Genomic DNA, 14,280 nt, shown 5'->3' on the forward strand with positions numbered 1-14,280 from the left:
ATCATTTACTCTCCACTCAAATCTTATATAATAAAGAAGTTTGTAGTTAATTGGGCCACTAAAAGTAGTTATAAATTACTAAATCACAACAGTACAAATTTAGACATTTTTGAGTTATGAGTTCTATGAAAGTGCACAACACATGTTCGTATCCAGCTTTGATCTTAGGCATGTAACTCGCGGGTGACGGGCACGGATTCTTAATACCCGTGACCCGCGCGTTTACAAAAGACACACTTTAATTAATTTTTAATCACGAATACCCATTTACCGCGGGTAAACCTGCAAATAATTATAAAAATACATTAGAAAACTTAAATTATATAAGACAAAATTACACGGGGGTCCCTGTGGTATGTTCAAAACTACAACCGGAGTCCAAAAGAATTTTTTCGACTTGAGGAGTCACTGTGGTATACATTGTTTCATGGGAGGTCCAATTCGGTAACTGTGGTATACATTGGAGGGTTGTAGTTTTGAACATACCACAGGGACCCCCCGTGTAAGTGTGTGTATATATATATATATATATATATATATATATATATATATATATATATATATATATATATATATATATATATATATATATATATATATATATATATATATATATATGCGAGTAAACGCGTATACTCACGTGTAGCTCAAACGGGCATCACGGATTGACGGGTCGGGTGTTACCCGCGACCCGCCCGCAACCCTTCAACGGATAATTTTTTTTACCAGATCCGTGCCCGTGGTACGTTTTTTTAATAAATATCCGCCCTTCACCGGCACAGGTAACCGCGGGTCACATGTTTTTTCTTGCCCATTGCCATCCCTATTTGATCCTTTGCGAAAAGATTTTAGAAGTATTAAAATACTACCTACAAAAAGAAGATAATGACACCACCGAAGCTTGGCTTGAGTGCTATGAGAGTGAGATCCAATTTGGGGTATTGCCATATGTTCGATTCTCAATTCAAGCATGGAGTTTCCAACCTTTGATGGTTCCGCCAACATTAATGCGATTTGGAAAGGTCTATGTGGGGTTTTCCAAACCTTCTATGGTATTGTCAATATCATCGTGAATTGGGTTTCCTCCTAACGCGTGTTTGGGTGAAAAATAAGAGCATTCGATATCGATATCGCCGTTAAAAAAGAAGAAGATAATGACGATGCTTAATTTACTATTCATAACAAAGTTCTTATTTGTTTCTAATACTAATACTAATACTAATACTAATACTAATTACTAATACTAATACTAATACTAATACTAATACTAATTACTAAAATAGAAGTAACTTGTTTAAACAAAATTCAAATGCACGTTGTTCACTACTTGTTTACTTTGTGCAAATCAAACCTTTTTGCATCACTTTATTGAACGAAGTACGTGATAGAAATTTATTCAAAGTTTGCCAATTGAATATATGTCATACATTAATTTTATCTTTTTTAAAGGCAAACCAAGACAACTTCTTTAGATCAGATAAAACTTATTATGTGCATCTAGACTTTAATGAGTATACCTACACAATAATTGTCAAAAGTTACCATCTAACGTACACTATTTTGTTTTCTTTCCTTTGTAACAAGTAAAACACTTATTTGACAATGATTGCACTACCATAAATTCAATGTGTGCTCCTGACGATTATGAGAAAGATGCACGATTCATTATTGGACAATTTCACACATTAACATCTCATTGTCTTCATGCTAAAGTCTTCTACCTACTCCTACAATAATCATCTTTTCTTTTCTGGGCTGCAAATGAATTTAAGAGCCCCAATGCGATATCACAAATAACGCCCCATAAGACAAGTAGTTCAAATATTTATAGAATAGGTTGTTAATGAATGTTACGAGAACTTGAAAACATAAGAAGAAGAAAAGAAGAAGAAAAAACGATGTCAAATTATCACAGTTCGATAAAGTTAACCTTTCGTTTTCAATAAAATGTTTCATTCTTCGAAATGAAGTCATAGATTAAAACCATCTGATAGAATAAAGTGACCGAGGCCCTCTATGTAAATCAAAATCTCTAAGTGTCACAATCATTTCTTCGAAAAGAGCAAATTAATGGTGGTTAGTAGTTAGAAGTTTAAAATTTATTCATGATGATGAGAACAAGAACAAAGGCGTATTGTATTGTATTTATTTATTTATTCAGGTCAAATTTGATGCACTCAAAGCTATATAGTCCGTATGAAACTAACGTTGCCCTTCAGAAATTCAACCTTACACAATCATCAATCCAAATTATCCAATTGTTTTCACTATAAATCATGATAACAACATTATAACCATGAAGTCCTTTCTATAAGATTGTCTACCCCCACTTTTTACTATCCTTATTATACATTTCAATACATAAAGAAGGAAACCAAACACTCAAAAATAGGTATACAGAAACAAAAAAAAAAAAAAAAAAAAAAAAAAACCTTATGTTTACTAAATTACTAAAGCTAAACAAATCTAGCCTATGTTTATAGAGGGTTGTCATAGACTGAAAGAACCTTAAACAAAAAACCGACTCAATTTAATTTGTTTTTTTTTTCTTTTTGAAAGGTAAGCTTCAGCTGCTTCTTGCAATGCCAACACGACATGACTTTGGAAACGCAAATCCGTCTGCAAATTTCAAGTTCAATAAATTAATTACCAATTAAATCGCCTAAACATGTTGTGCTTATAATCAAATTCAATTATTAACAACAGGAGACCTTGAAGTCCTGATTAGAAGTTCAGTACTTTTCTGGTACTTGCGGATTTCACTGCACCATATCATCATCATCAATACTAAGAACAAATAAATGTACATAAGCACGATAAAACAACAAATACAAACAAAGAGTGAGCCACAAACCGAAGAGCAACAGTTCCAGGCCAGTATCTGTGAGGCTTCTTAACACCACCAGTAGTAGGAGCAGACTTGCGTGAAATGTCAATATAGAATCATACCTTAGTTGCAAGTTGTTTCCTGCGTGTCTTTCCTCCGGTCGACTTATGAGCAGTTTGCTTAACATCTCAAATTCAGAACACAAACATATTTTATAGATGTAAAGCAATAGACACAATTCTATAATATTCGATTCATATATTGCAACTAAAAGTGAAGGATCCTGAAAAGTTCTTGATCTCTGACAAAATGCTCGGTATTACAGCAGCAATCTACTTGAATTCTTCAAACAGCCAACCAAACTAGAAAAGAAATGTAAACCAAACTGATCCGAAACAAACTTTTCAAGGAAAAAAAGATAATTAAAGCTATCAAAACCAACCAACAATATATATAGTCATTGGTCGAGATAAGAGAAGCAATATATATGCATAATCGAACAAAATAATCATTAACTTTACCTCCGAACATTATAAGCAGGTTATTGTTTCTATAAAATGTACTTTCTACTTTAAACACATCCTACAAAGTTTACAAAAATTAGTGGATGAATAAATACAAATACAATAAGTGGCAAAAAAAGTGTGTTCTACAATGTACATGACACCTGATTCTAAAAAATAAGGATGGTGAATTAAGGAGAAATTTGAAATAGGGCTTCTACGAAGTGAAATAAAAATGTGATTCAAAGTAAATTTTCATAATCTTCAAAAAGATGCAAGGGCATTGAAACAAAATCAAATAATCAAACAGTTAACGATTGCAGACGTAATCGGATTTAAGAAGCCCTAGATATTACACTTAACATGTTCTATAAATCCTAAATGAAATGATAACAAGGTATGCCTTAATTTGGTGAAACTGGAGCAGATTTGACTATACTAAGTATATAAATGCAAAAACAGATAATTATACCTCGAGAACTTTGTATTCGAAAAATATGAAAACCTCACTTGATATCTGGACAGTATAAATTTGGTATTTAGAACTAAATATTTATTTATAGCGGCTTGGTAGATTGGGTCAAATTTAACTTTAGGTGCTTTATGATTTGGGATAGAAAAATTCAAGTGGTAGAATCACATAGTAAGTAATTATGATTGACTAACCAATTAAAGTCAACTGGTTCATAATAAATAAAATACAAAACATTATACTAAGATTGAAACAAAATTATAATACATATTACATAAAATATTTAAATCAGACAACGATTCAATTTGTCATAATCGTCAAAATCATTTCATGGATTTAATTGTGAACAAGCCAAGTGTCACAAGGGGAGTAACAATGTATCCTAATAACCCGTTGGCAACAACGAAGAAGTAATACTTGAAAGCTACACTCATCTCTAACTCATTATACGTGAAGTATCCTAGGTATTTGGAACATTTGAGAAAAAACCAGAGAAAAGCCACATCATTATCTATAGCGTGATTGGAGTAAGTATTTTAAGTGCAGACCCGAAAATGCCTCTGTTTTCATGTATGTATTCATTAATCATTTCAACATCAAGATATATCCGACGTAAAATGACAACCCAAAGTAATACTAAAGAGATCACATACCGTTGATTAGTGAGCAAGTAATCGGTGATATGAATTATAATTTAAATCGGAGCCGGGTAGACGAACAGCCCCGCAAAAAATACACGTTATAGTATTATCTTTCGTAAGGTAAACGAAAAAGACGAACTGCCTATATTTTTTCAATATACATCCCGTATTTGTGGGGCCAAATTGGTTAACCACATTTTTGAGGTTTGAGTTTGCATTGTATATGCACAGATAGACACATACCTTCTAGACTTAAATGTTACAAATGCAGCTGACATTTACTGATAATGAGAGCCCAATGATGAGAGTCCCGAACATATGTCAGCTGTATCTTTAACAATTAAGTCAAGAAAGGTTGTGTCTTTCTGTGCACAGACAAGGCAGACTCAAGTCTCAAGAATGTGGTTAACCAATTGGACCCCATAAATGCGGGATATATATTAAAAAAAATATATAGGGATATCGTCTCTTTTGTTCACCTGGCGAAGGATAATACTATGAAATGTATTCTTTGGTAGGTGTTCATCTCCCCAGCTCTGATTTGAGTTGTAAAGTATGTCACCAATCACTTGCTCATTAATCAACGGTATATAATGTCTTTAAAATTATTTTGGGTTCCTATTGTACATCTTATATATATCTTATTGTTGAAACGATTAATGAATGCATACACGGGAACAGAGACATTCAGGTATGCACTTCAAGTATTATTCCAACAATCACAATGAAGATCATGATGTGGCATTTTTCCCGGTTTCTTATTAAACAATCCAAATACGAAGGACATTACACGTATTCCGAATTAGACATGAGTGTAGCATGGAAATATCACTTCTTCGTTGTTGTCAACAGATTTTTAGGCTACATTGTCACTCCCTTGCGACGCTTGACTTGTTCACATATAAATCCTTGAAAGGGTACGTTTTTCTTCTCTTCAAAATTTTCAAAATCCCTAAAACATTTCAATCAAGTAAACTCCAATTTAAATTTTAGTATAATATTTCATATTTTTTATTTTATGTTTTGGACAAAAAAATCCAAAGTGGTACAGAATCACATGAGTAATTCTAATTGACTAACCAATTCATTCAGATGGTTCATAATACAATATAAAACATTATACTAAAATTAAAACTAAATTACAATACTACATAAATAATTTAAATCAGACAACTATTCTATTTGTAAGAATTGTCTAAATCAATTTCGGATGTTAAAGGTTCTTGAAGAAAATTATTTCAAACAATCCTATTTTAACTTATCTAAATCTATATTTTAAGTTAACTTCTGATCATAATTAGTTAAAACCAGATTTAAATAAATAGCAAAACTAAAAAGGAGTAACATAAGTTCCATGAAGAACATTCATTCATTATAATAGATATACATATACACTGTGCACGTGTTTTATGTCACTCTTTCTTAAAACCTTCACATTGTTTAACCCTAAAATAACTGCTCACTGTTACAATTCTGATTCCTCTATCAATCAATAAATTTAATAAAATAAGCTCGAATTTTTAAACATCGATGTACTTAATTTCTTTATGTATTTAACCAAATTAAATAAAAAAGATGTAAACCAAATTGATCTTAAACTCTCTCTACAAAATTGAAGACAATAAAATAAGCTCGGTCAACGTTTTGGTCAACTCAATCTGAAATCGATTTGATGTGTTTGCTTGTTTAGAAAGAACGAAATGAAGAAATATACCTCTATCTTGTGGCGATTTCCATCTGTGAAGAGTCTTAGAACAAAAAATTTAGGGTTGGTAAGAGCTAAGGTTCGTTTGAGGAAGAAATAAGGCAGAAGAACGGCTGATTAGGGTTTCTAAAATATGCATCTTTTTATTATTTTCTAATTTATATTCAAACCCCTTAAAGTTTAATTGTTACATATTATAACCCCTCAAGTTTAATTCTTATCGCAACCTCATTATCAAATACACTAGATACAAATAGCGGGGATGTCCTCGCGTTGCGTCGGGTTTGTGACATATCAATAGTTTGCGTTTAAGTAGACGTTTTGTTGAAATTTTAATAACTGATTTTTTAATCGTCAAATGTGATAATAAATTAGTTAAAAATATTTTATAAATCATATTGATGAAAGTTGTGACATCTTGCATTTGACCCTCATCCGATGTGATTTTAACTCACCTGATGCACGAAGTGGATGGATTTCTATATCGTGTTCGAATTCTCGGTCAGTGACTTCTAGCAGTCGTTAAAAAATAAATAAATAAACATCATATTGTAACTCATAGGCTATATGACCATTTTTGTATTCAAATTTTACAAATTAAATACAATAAAATACATTAAAAATCGAACCACCGGCGCGAAGCGAGAGTTCTATAACTAGTTTATATCTATACTTCTATCTATACTGTATATAATAAAAAAAAAAAAAAAAAAAACTAAATGAGGTCACAACAGAAAAAATTCTCTAATCCTAGCCATCAAATCCACAAAGGAAACCAAACACTTAAAACAGGTATACAGAAACAAACACTAAGGTGATGAAAGAATCTAAGAAAATTGTTAAAGCTAAACATTTCTAGCCTAAGTTTTATAGAGGGATGTCATAGATTGAAAGAACCCTAATCATAAAAACTACTCATTTAGTTTGTTAAGCAAAACAAAACAATAATAACTATTATTGACCCCCAAAAGCAAGTTTACATGTTGGAGCCAAATCATACAAATCTCCAACCCACTCGCCTAGCTACCCACGAAAAAGCATTATGTATGAGCAAACATAACACATATCTCAATTAAAAAAACCAAATATTAATTCGTGCATTATCCAATTCAAGAAACAACCAAACAAGGAAACATTTACCAGCAGTACCAAAATACAACCTAAAAGTTCACCAACATCTCTTTAGAAACACATATTTGAGATCATCCAAATCAAGCCCTTTCACCCCTGATTCGCCTCGCAAGCTGAATGTCATTAGGCATGATGGTCACACGCTTAGCGTGAATTGCACACAGATTGGTGTCCTCAAACAGACCCACCAGGTAAGCTTCAGCTGCTTCTTGCAATGCCAACACAGCATGACTTTGGAAACGCAAATCCGTCTGCGAATTCGAAGTTCAATAAATAGATAAATACCAATTAAATTGGCAAAACATGTTGTGCTTGCAAATTAATTAATTAGATAATGGGTTGAAAACAATGAGTGACCTTGAAGTCTTGAGCAATCTCACGAACAAGCCTATGGAAAGGCAGTTTCCTGATTAAAAGTTCAGTACTTTTCTGGTACTTGCGGATTTCATTGCAACATATCATCATCATCATCTAATATCAAGAACAAACGTACATAAGCACGAGAAAACTACATATACAAACAAAGAGTGAGCCACAAACCGAAGAGCAACAGTTCCAGGTCTGTATCTGTGAGGCTTCTTAACACCACCAGTAGTTGGAGAAGATTTGTGAGCAGCCTAATACACCACATTATTATTAACTACAAGCTTGTTTTAAAATGCAATCCAAAGAATTATATATACATGTACATGTATACATATACATTTAAATGAAAAAGAAATGTCATAAGTTAAGCAAACATATAAATATATAAATATAGTTATACCTTAGTTGCAAGTTGTTTCCTGGGTGCCTTTCCTCCAGTCGACTTACAAGCAGTTTGCTTGGTACGTGCCATCTACAACTCCAACATCTCATATTCAGAACATTTACATATATTTTATAGATGTAAATCAAATTGTAGACCCAATTTTATAATGTTCAATCCATATATTGCAGCTATAATTGAATGATCCTGAAAAGGCTTTTAATGTCTAACAGACTGCTCGCTATTACAATTCTGATTCCTCTACAAAGTTTATCATAATTAGTTTGAGTTGTAAGCATCAATCTATTTGAATTCTTTATGCAGCCTACCAAACTAGAAAAGAAATGTAAACCAAACTGATCCCAAACTCACTTTTCAAGTATAAAGATAATTAACTTGCTATCATAACCAACAAACATGATATACAGACATTGGTCCAGAGAAGAAAAGCAATATATATGCATATAAGTGTCGAACACAATAATCATTAACTTTAACTGTAAACACTCTAAACAGGTTACTATTTCTATGACATGTCACATGTACCAAACTACAGTAGATGAATAGATACAAATACACAAACATTAAGTGGCAACAAAATGTGCTCTACAATATACATACATAATATCACATAACAACTTATTCTTAACGCTAAAATTATTGAATTAAAGAAATTTTCAAATTAGGGCTTCTACGACCCAGGTGATCTTAAACTGTCATTACAAGTAAGAAGATAATTAACTTGCTACCATAACCATTAAATATAATACAATCACTTGTCCAGAAAAGAAATGCCATATATATGCATAATAAATGTCAAACAAAATCATCATTAACTTTACCTCCAAAAACTTCTAATATGTTTAATGTTACTAAGGCATGTAATTCCTACTTGGTCCATTAAACAAATACTTCAAAGTTTACAAAAATTAGTGAATGAATAAACACAAATACAAAAGCAGTAAGTGGTAAAAAAATATGTACTATACAATATACATATACAATATTATCACATAACGGCTCATTCTTATCAATAAAAGAGGCGAGTTAGGGGAAATTTCAATTTAGGGCTTCTACCAACAGAAATAAGACTACGAATCAAAGTAAATTGTTCGTAATCTTCAAACAGATGTAACGGTATAGAAACAAAACCATAGAATCAACCGTCTAATAGTAAAATGATTGCAGACATAATCGGAATTTCGAAACCCTAGATATCGTAATTAGAGTGTTTTATAAATACTAGCTGAAACTGAAATGGTAACAACGGTGGGGCTTAACTTGGTGGAGCAAATGCAGGTTTGATAAAACAAGATATAAATATGGAAACATGTGATTATACCTTGAGAACTTTGTATTAGAAAAAGTTGAAAACCTTCGAACTTGATATCTGGAAGCTGTAAATTTGAATTTAGAACTGTATATACCGTATTTAAAGCGGTTTGGTGGATCGGGTGAGGAAAGTGGTTTAAGGATTGATTTAGGGTTAATGAGTGGGTTAAAAGCCGTGTTATAAAAAATTTTACCCCAAACATCACGAGCTTTATCACACGATAGAAGGGAGTGACTAATACTTTCGATATCGTTATCGCAATTTGGACAACGTACCGAATGTAGATCGACACCCTTTTATCCAACTCAACCAATACCAGAATTCTTCCTTTTAGGACCCGTCAAACAAACACTTCAACCTTTTTGCGCACAAGCAAGTTGCGCAAGGTACCCGAAGAATAAGAGGTATTCGCTTGGAGGATCTTTTCATCGACTGCTTTTGACAAAACCTTGGTTTTAAATACTCCTGTGTTGCACAAATTCCACCACCATGAATCACAATTTTCTGAATTTAATTCGATGGTCTGCAGCAAGTTTTGGAGTTCGAACAGTTCGAATATGGCCCCACCCGAAAGATCCCTGACCCAAGACCCACTGAATGTCGTCTCTGACCCATTTCTCAGCACTCTTTGACCCACAGTTGCATCCAAATCAGTCTCCAAGTGTACGAGCCTCTTGAACCTGTTTTTGAGTTTCATGTTCCCAACCCAAAGATCGTTCCAAAACGACGTTGACATCCCTTCTCCAATCTTTCTAACGAAAGAATTAGAAAAAGGAATACCAATATTGTCAATGGAAAACCCTGCTTTAATGATGTTAGTCCACACCGAAGAATAAGGAAATGTAATGTTATCATGATTTTGAAAAAGACCCCCCGAAGACCCATAAATACTTGAAATGACTTTGACCCACAAGGAGTTGGTTTCGGTTTTAAACCTCCACCACCACTTGCCAATCAAAGCTAAATTTTTACTTTTTAAAGAGCCCAAATAACCCTCCTTTCTCGAAAGGAATAAGGGTTTCCTCCCATTTAACCATTGAAAATTTAGAGTTTGAACCCGACCCGCCCCAAAATGAACAATTTTAAACAATTATAATAAAAATTATCTTTATATCAATGGTTTTTTTCTATAGTTACACATAATTTTTAAAATTTAGAATTTAAATGTATACAGTACAATCCGATTAATCTCCGATTAATCCCCGAATTACCGATTAATCCTTCCAAAGTTCATACCAATTAATCTCCAAATAACGCATTTTGCAACCTTGGTTAGAAGAATTCAAGTGGTTCATAATCAACTGAGTAACCGATTAACCAATTTTAACTTTTAACTTTCCTTTTTATTTGAAGTGTATTTTGTTAAAGTTGAATGAAATTGGTTGTATTCTTCTTTGACATCTTTCATCTTTCGATCAAATTTTCATAATTATATAATTTTCATTATTTAAAAAAAATAATTTGCTTACAACAACTCTTAGTACTATTTATAGCACGCTTAAAATACTTATCTAATCAGATAACCGACAATAAAAAACTTAATAACCAATTGTTATATACAAGTATTTTAATCGTATTAACATCTTAAGAGCTGTCGTTAGGACGAATTTTTTTTGTTAATAAACATAAATTTAAATAGAAGTGATCCGAAGATCAACTTAGTATTAGTACAAATGAAGCAGAGCCTAACTGGTGCGTTTGATTAGATTCTACGAAATAATTGACAATTGTATAGTTAATGAGACAAATCCTAACTAACTGAAACAAAGATACTACAAACATCATTGAAACAATAACAGACACTAAAACAATATAAATCCTTGAATCTTCATTATTAGCAGTTCAAGAAAAGCACCAGAAGTAATTGCTGCAGAGTAAATTGAAGGCGGGAGCTTTGTAGCCTTTCGATGAAACCGGATTCTGACCATTCAACCAAATGACGGCTAGAAACCACAAAGCACGACTGCACGAACACCGTGACATATGGATCGACAAATAATACTACCAACAATCATACAAACTGAACTTGCGGGCATAGCCCAAAGGTTCGCCCCATGTACTTTGTGTCATGGGATAGGGAGAGGTTATGGGTTCGATCCTTAGGGATGATATGATTTTCTTTAAAACAATTGAACACCAATAATGACGGTATATATTGACCCTCTAGGGAGGTTTTACCGGATTCGTTCACGGACCTTTACCCAGGAATACTGCCCGAATAGATGTGTTCCCGGGTACCGTCGATCTGGTTCGGGTTTCCGTCCGAATGTGTGTAATACGTGTAAATGATGAGGGTCGTTGAAATAAATGATCTATGATCTACTGATGCCAAAAAATCGTCGTTAAAAAAAAAACAATCATACAAACTCATCAAAATAGTGAAGACCACTCAAGACAACTTTGTAATTGTTTCTCTATAATATTAACGTTATTATCATAGACTGTATGATTTATAGGCTAGGGGTATGTGAGGAGCCCATTCAATATAAAAGTTGAGGTTCATGTTTTGTAGTAGAGATGTATGTATTCGTTAATAAATTCGTGTTGAGTGTGTGAGCTTTTTTAAGAAAATATTGTCTATGCATATAAAAAAGGATTATATATACCCCACTTAACTTGATAAAGGAGGAGTATTTGATAGGTGAATATAATAGTTATTGAGATTGAGATTAGGAATTGCAGAATTGAGAGAAGGTTAGAGTGATACCATGATAGAGGTTAATGCTCGGTTTGTTCTCATTCATAATACGGTATAAATGACCGAGATACATCAACGACATCCTACAAGTATGGTAACTACAATCCTTTATTTTAGGATATGATATACACAGTAATGTTATGCTAAATTGTACAGCTAATAGTTTGTTGTGTATTATCTACTACAAATATAAAAGATACAGTGTCTATTAATTAAATCATTCAATTTTATTAAACCCACCTTAGGAGTCACATCAGATTCTTCTATCAACCACAAAAATTTCATGTTATATGTCCAAAGATGATTAGAGCCTTATAATGATATCTTAAGGAATTCAGTTTTGGACATGAGATGATCCTTTTCAATCTTATTAACAAACCCGGTTAGATAAGAAACAGTTGAATTACAAAGAGATGAGGAGAAATGAATAGCATGTTTATGGACTTGACACGACTTCAAACATGAACCAAAGATTGAATTCAAACATAGTAAGGTTTAGTTCCGTTTCGCATTGTATTGAATTCTCCCGGGACAGGCTGGTAAATATGCGTTCTACAAAAAAAAAAAATATGCGTTCTACAAAGGACCTAAGAACGTGCCATAATTCTCCCTTCGCTCATCCATTTATTATCCTACTTGCATACATAACACACACACACACACACAAAAAAAAAAAAAAAATTATATATATATATATATTATTACTGTATTTTATACATAACACAAATATGGGTTTTACAGATAGTTAAATATATCTAAATGTTAACATAATGTTCACAAAGTACGATTTAACGTTACATTTACTTAATATATGGAAGAATTAAAATGACTGAATACCCTTTTTGTCATCGTCTATGTCTATGCAATGTAACTTGAATCATGATTTCGGGAATTAACAAAAGACATGAATAAACAAAAAAGCGATAATGGATTATTATACTCTCGAGGAGTTAAAAAGCCAAATAAATCATGACTCTTCTTTTGGCCCTTTTCATAGTACTACTTTAACTGGTATATACTTTATTTTAATTTTTACAATGTTTAAATTATATACTTTATCATGATATGTAATTCAAGATAAAAAATCACGTATTTTTTTTTTTATTGAGAACGATTGAGATCACCCGAGGGAGAGTAAACCACTCGTTGCGATCCACGTATTATAGTCTTATTGTTGATTAAGAACGTAAAAAATCCATGACAAATATATTATATCAAACCAAAAGCATTCAACATTATTACAAATTAAAAATAATGCTATAAAATCTAAATTATAGTGGTCTATTACATATATGTAATTTTACGAAAGATCCCATAAGAATGATACGGAGTATGTTTTAAATAAAAATTAGGATACCCATCTCTAAAGCTTCTTCATCAGACGTCCCTGTTACACACCATTTATCTAGCCGTGAAAATCCAATGTATACGGTTAATGTTGTCCTAGCTTGTCCCGGGTACATTTCATTTCATTTTGTGTCATTTATTCTTATTTTATCGTTTATGCTTGTTATTATCTGTTTGTTGTACGTAGGTGTTGTGATTAACGATAGCACAATCACGTATTCTTGTTAGGGTCTACTAGCGAATTCTTAATGGTATATTGTTATTTTAAATTGTTCAAAATAAATGTTCATTCTTATATTATTCATATTGTAGTCGATCAAAAAGAATTTGAGTAGTTAGATGTGTTTCTGTGATTGGGAGGCGATTCATATACAACCATTCCTAGCTATATACCAAGTGTATTTTAGACAATATCTAACTCTGTATGTAATGTCATAGGCATGTTGTGTACTTTCCTGACTAAAAATTAAAATCTGCATGTAACATGGCAATGCTAAATTCTGACATTTTTTAACCCATGTCTCAGATTTTTGTGTTAGATTCCTACAAGGTCTACACGTTTTTGATTTAATTTATTTCTTTTACATAAACAAAATAAAATACATTACATAAATATAATAAAAAAATACATTACATAAAATAAAATACATTTCACTAATGCAACAATGCATAAAATTTAACGATTAAAAATGAACTAAAGTATTAAATATATAGTTTACATAAACAAACACTTTTGTATAATTCGAAGATACAATTACAAAAGTTGTCTAGACATATTATTGATGGTTGCTCACTCATTTGTAAATATTCATTGAACATATCGGCGGTGGTTCCATACGCCATTGGTGTAAAGCCGAAATACATTTTTGTAAAGT

General features: G+C 32.2%; 1 protein-coding gene and 1 long non-coding RNA gene across 3 annotated transcripts; both read right to left on the bottom strand.

The window, feature by feature from the left end:
* Positions 1 to 2,235: 2,235 nt before the first annotated feature.
* Positions 2,236 to 6,249, bottom strand: LOC139847098 (uncharacterized). Of its 2 annotated transcripts, XR_011759306.1 has the most exons (4): positions 6,158 to 6,249; positions 2,855 to 3,189; positions 2,712 to 2,762; positions 2,240 to 2,619 (listed from the first exon to the last, which is right to left on the bottom strand). It is a non-coding gene; the product is annotated as an uncharacterized lncRNA (long non-coding RNA). The 2 variants fall into 2 exon arrangements; XR_011759305.1 differs by lacking the exon at positions 6,158 to 6,249 and having other exon boundaries at positions 2,236 to 2,619; positions 2,855 to 3,405.
* Positions 6,250 to 7,180: 931 nt separating this feature from the next.
* On the bottom strand, positions 7,181 to 8,123 carry LOC139847436 (histone H3.3-like). Its single transcript, XM_071837108.1, has 4 exons — positions 8,046 to 8,123; positions 7,816 to 7,896; positions 7,637 to 7,750; positions 7,181 to 7,530 (listed from the first exon to the last, which is right to left on the bottom strand). Exons 1-4 carry the CDS (start codon positions 8,115 to 8,117, stop codon positions 7,360 to 7,362), a joined length of 438 nt encoding a protein of 145 aa, XP_071693209.1. The 5' UTR covers positions 8,118 to 8,123; the 3' UTR covers positions 7,181 to 7,359.
* Positions 8,124 to 14,280: the final 6,157 nt, after the last annotated feature.

This window comes from Rutidosis leptorrhynchoides, chromosome 5 (genome assembly GCF_046630445.1).
Source record: "Rutidosis leptorrhynchoides isolate AG116_Rl617_1_P2 chromosome 5, CSIRO_AGI_Rlap_v1, whole genome shotgun sequence".
In the NCBI taxonomy this organism is placed as follows: domain Eukaryota; kingdom Viridiplantae; phylum Streptophyta; class Magnoliopsida; order Asterales; family Asteraceae; genus Rutidosis; species Rutidosis leptorrhynchoides.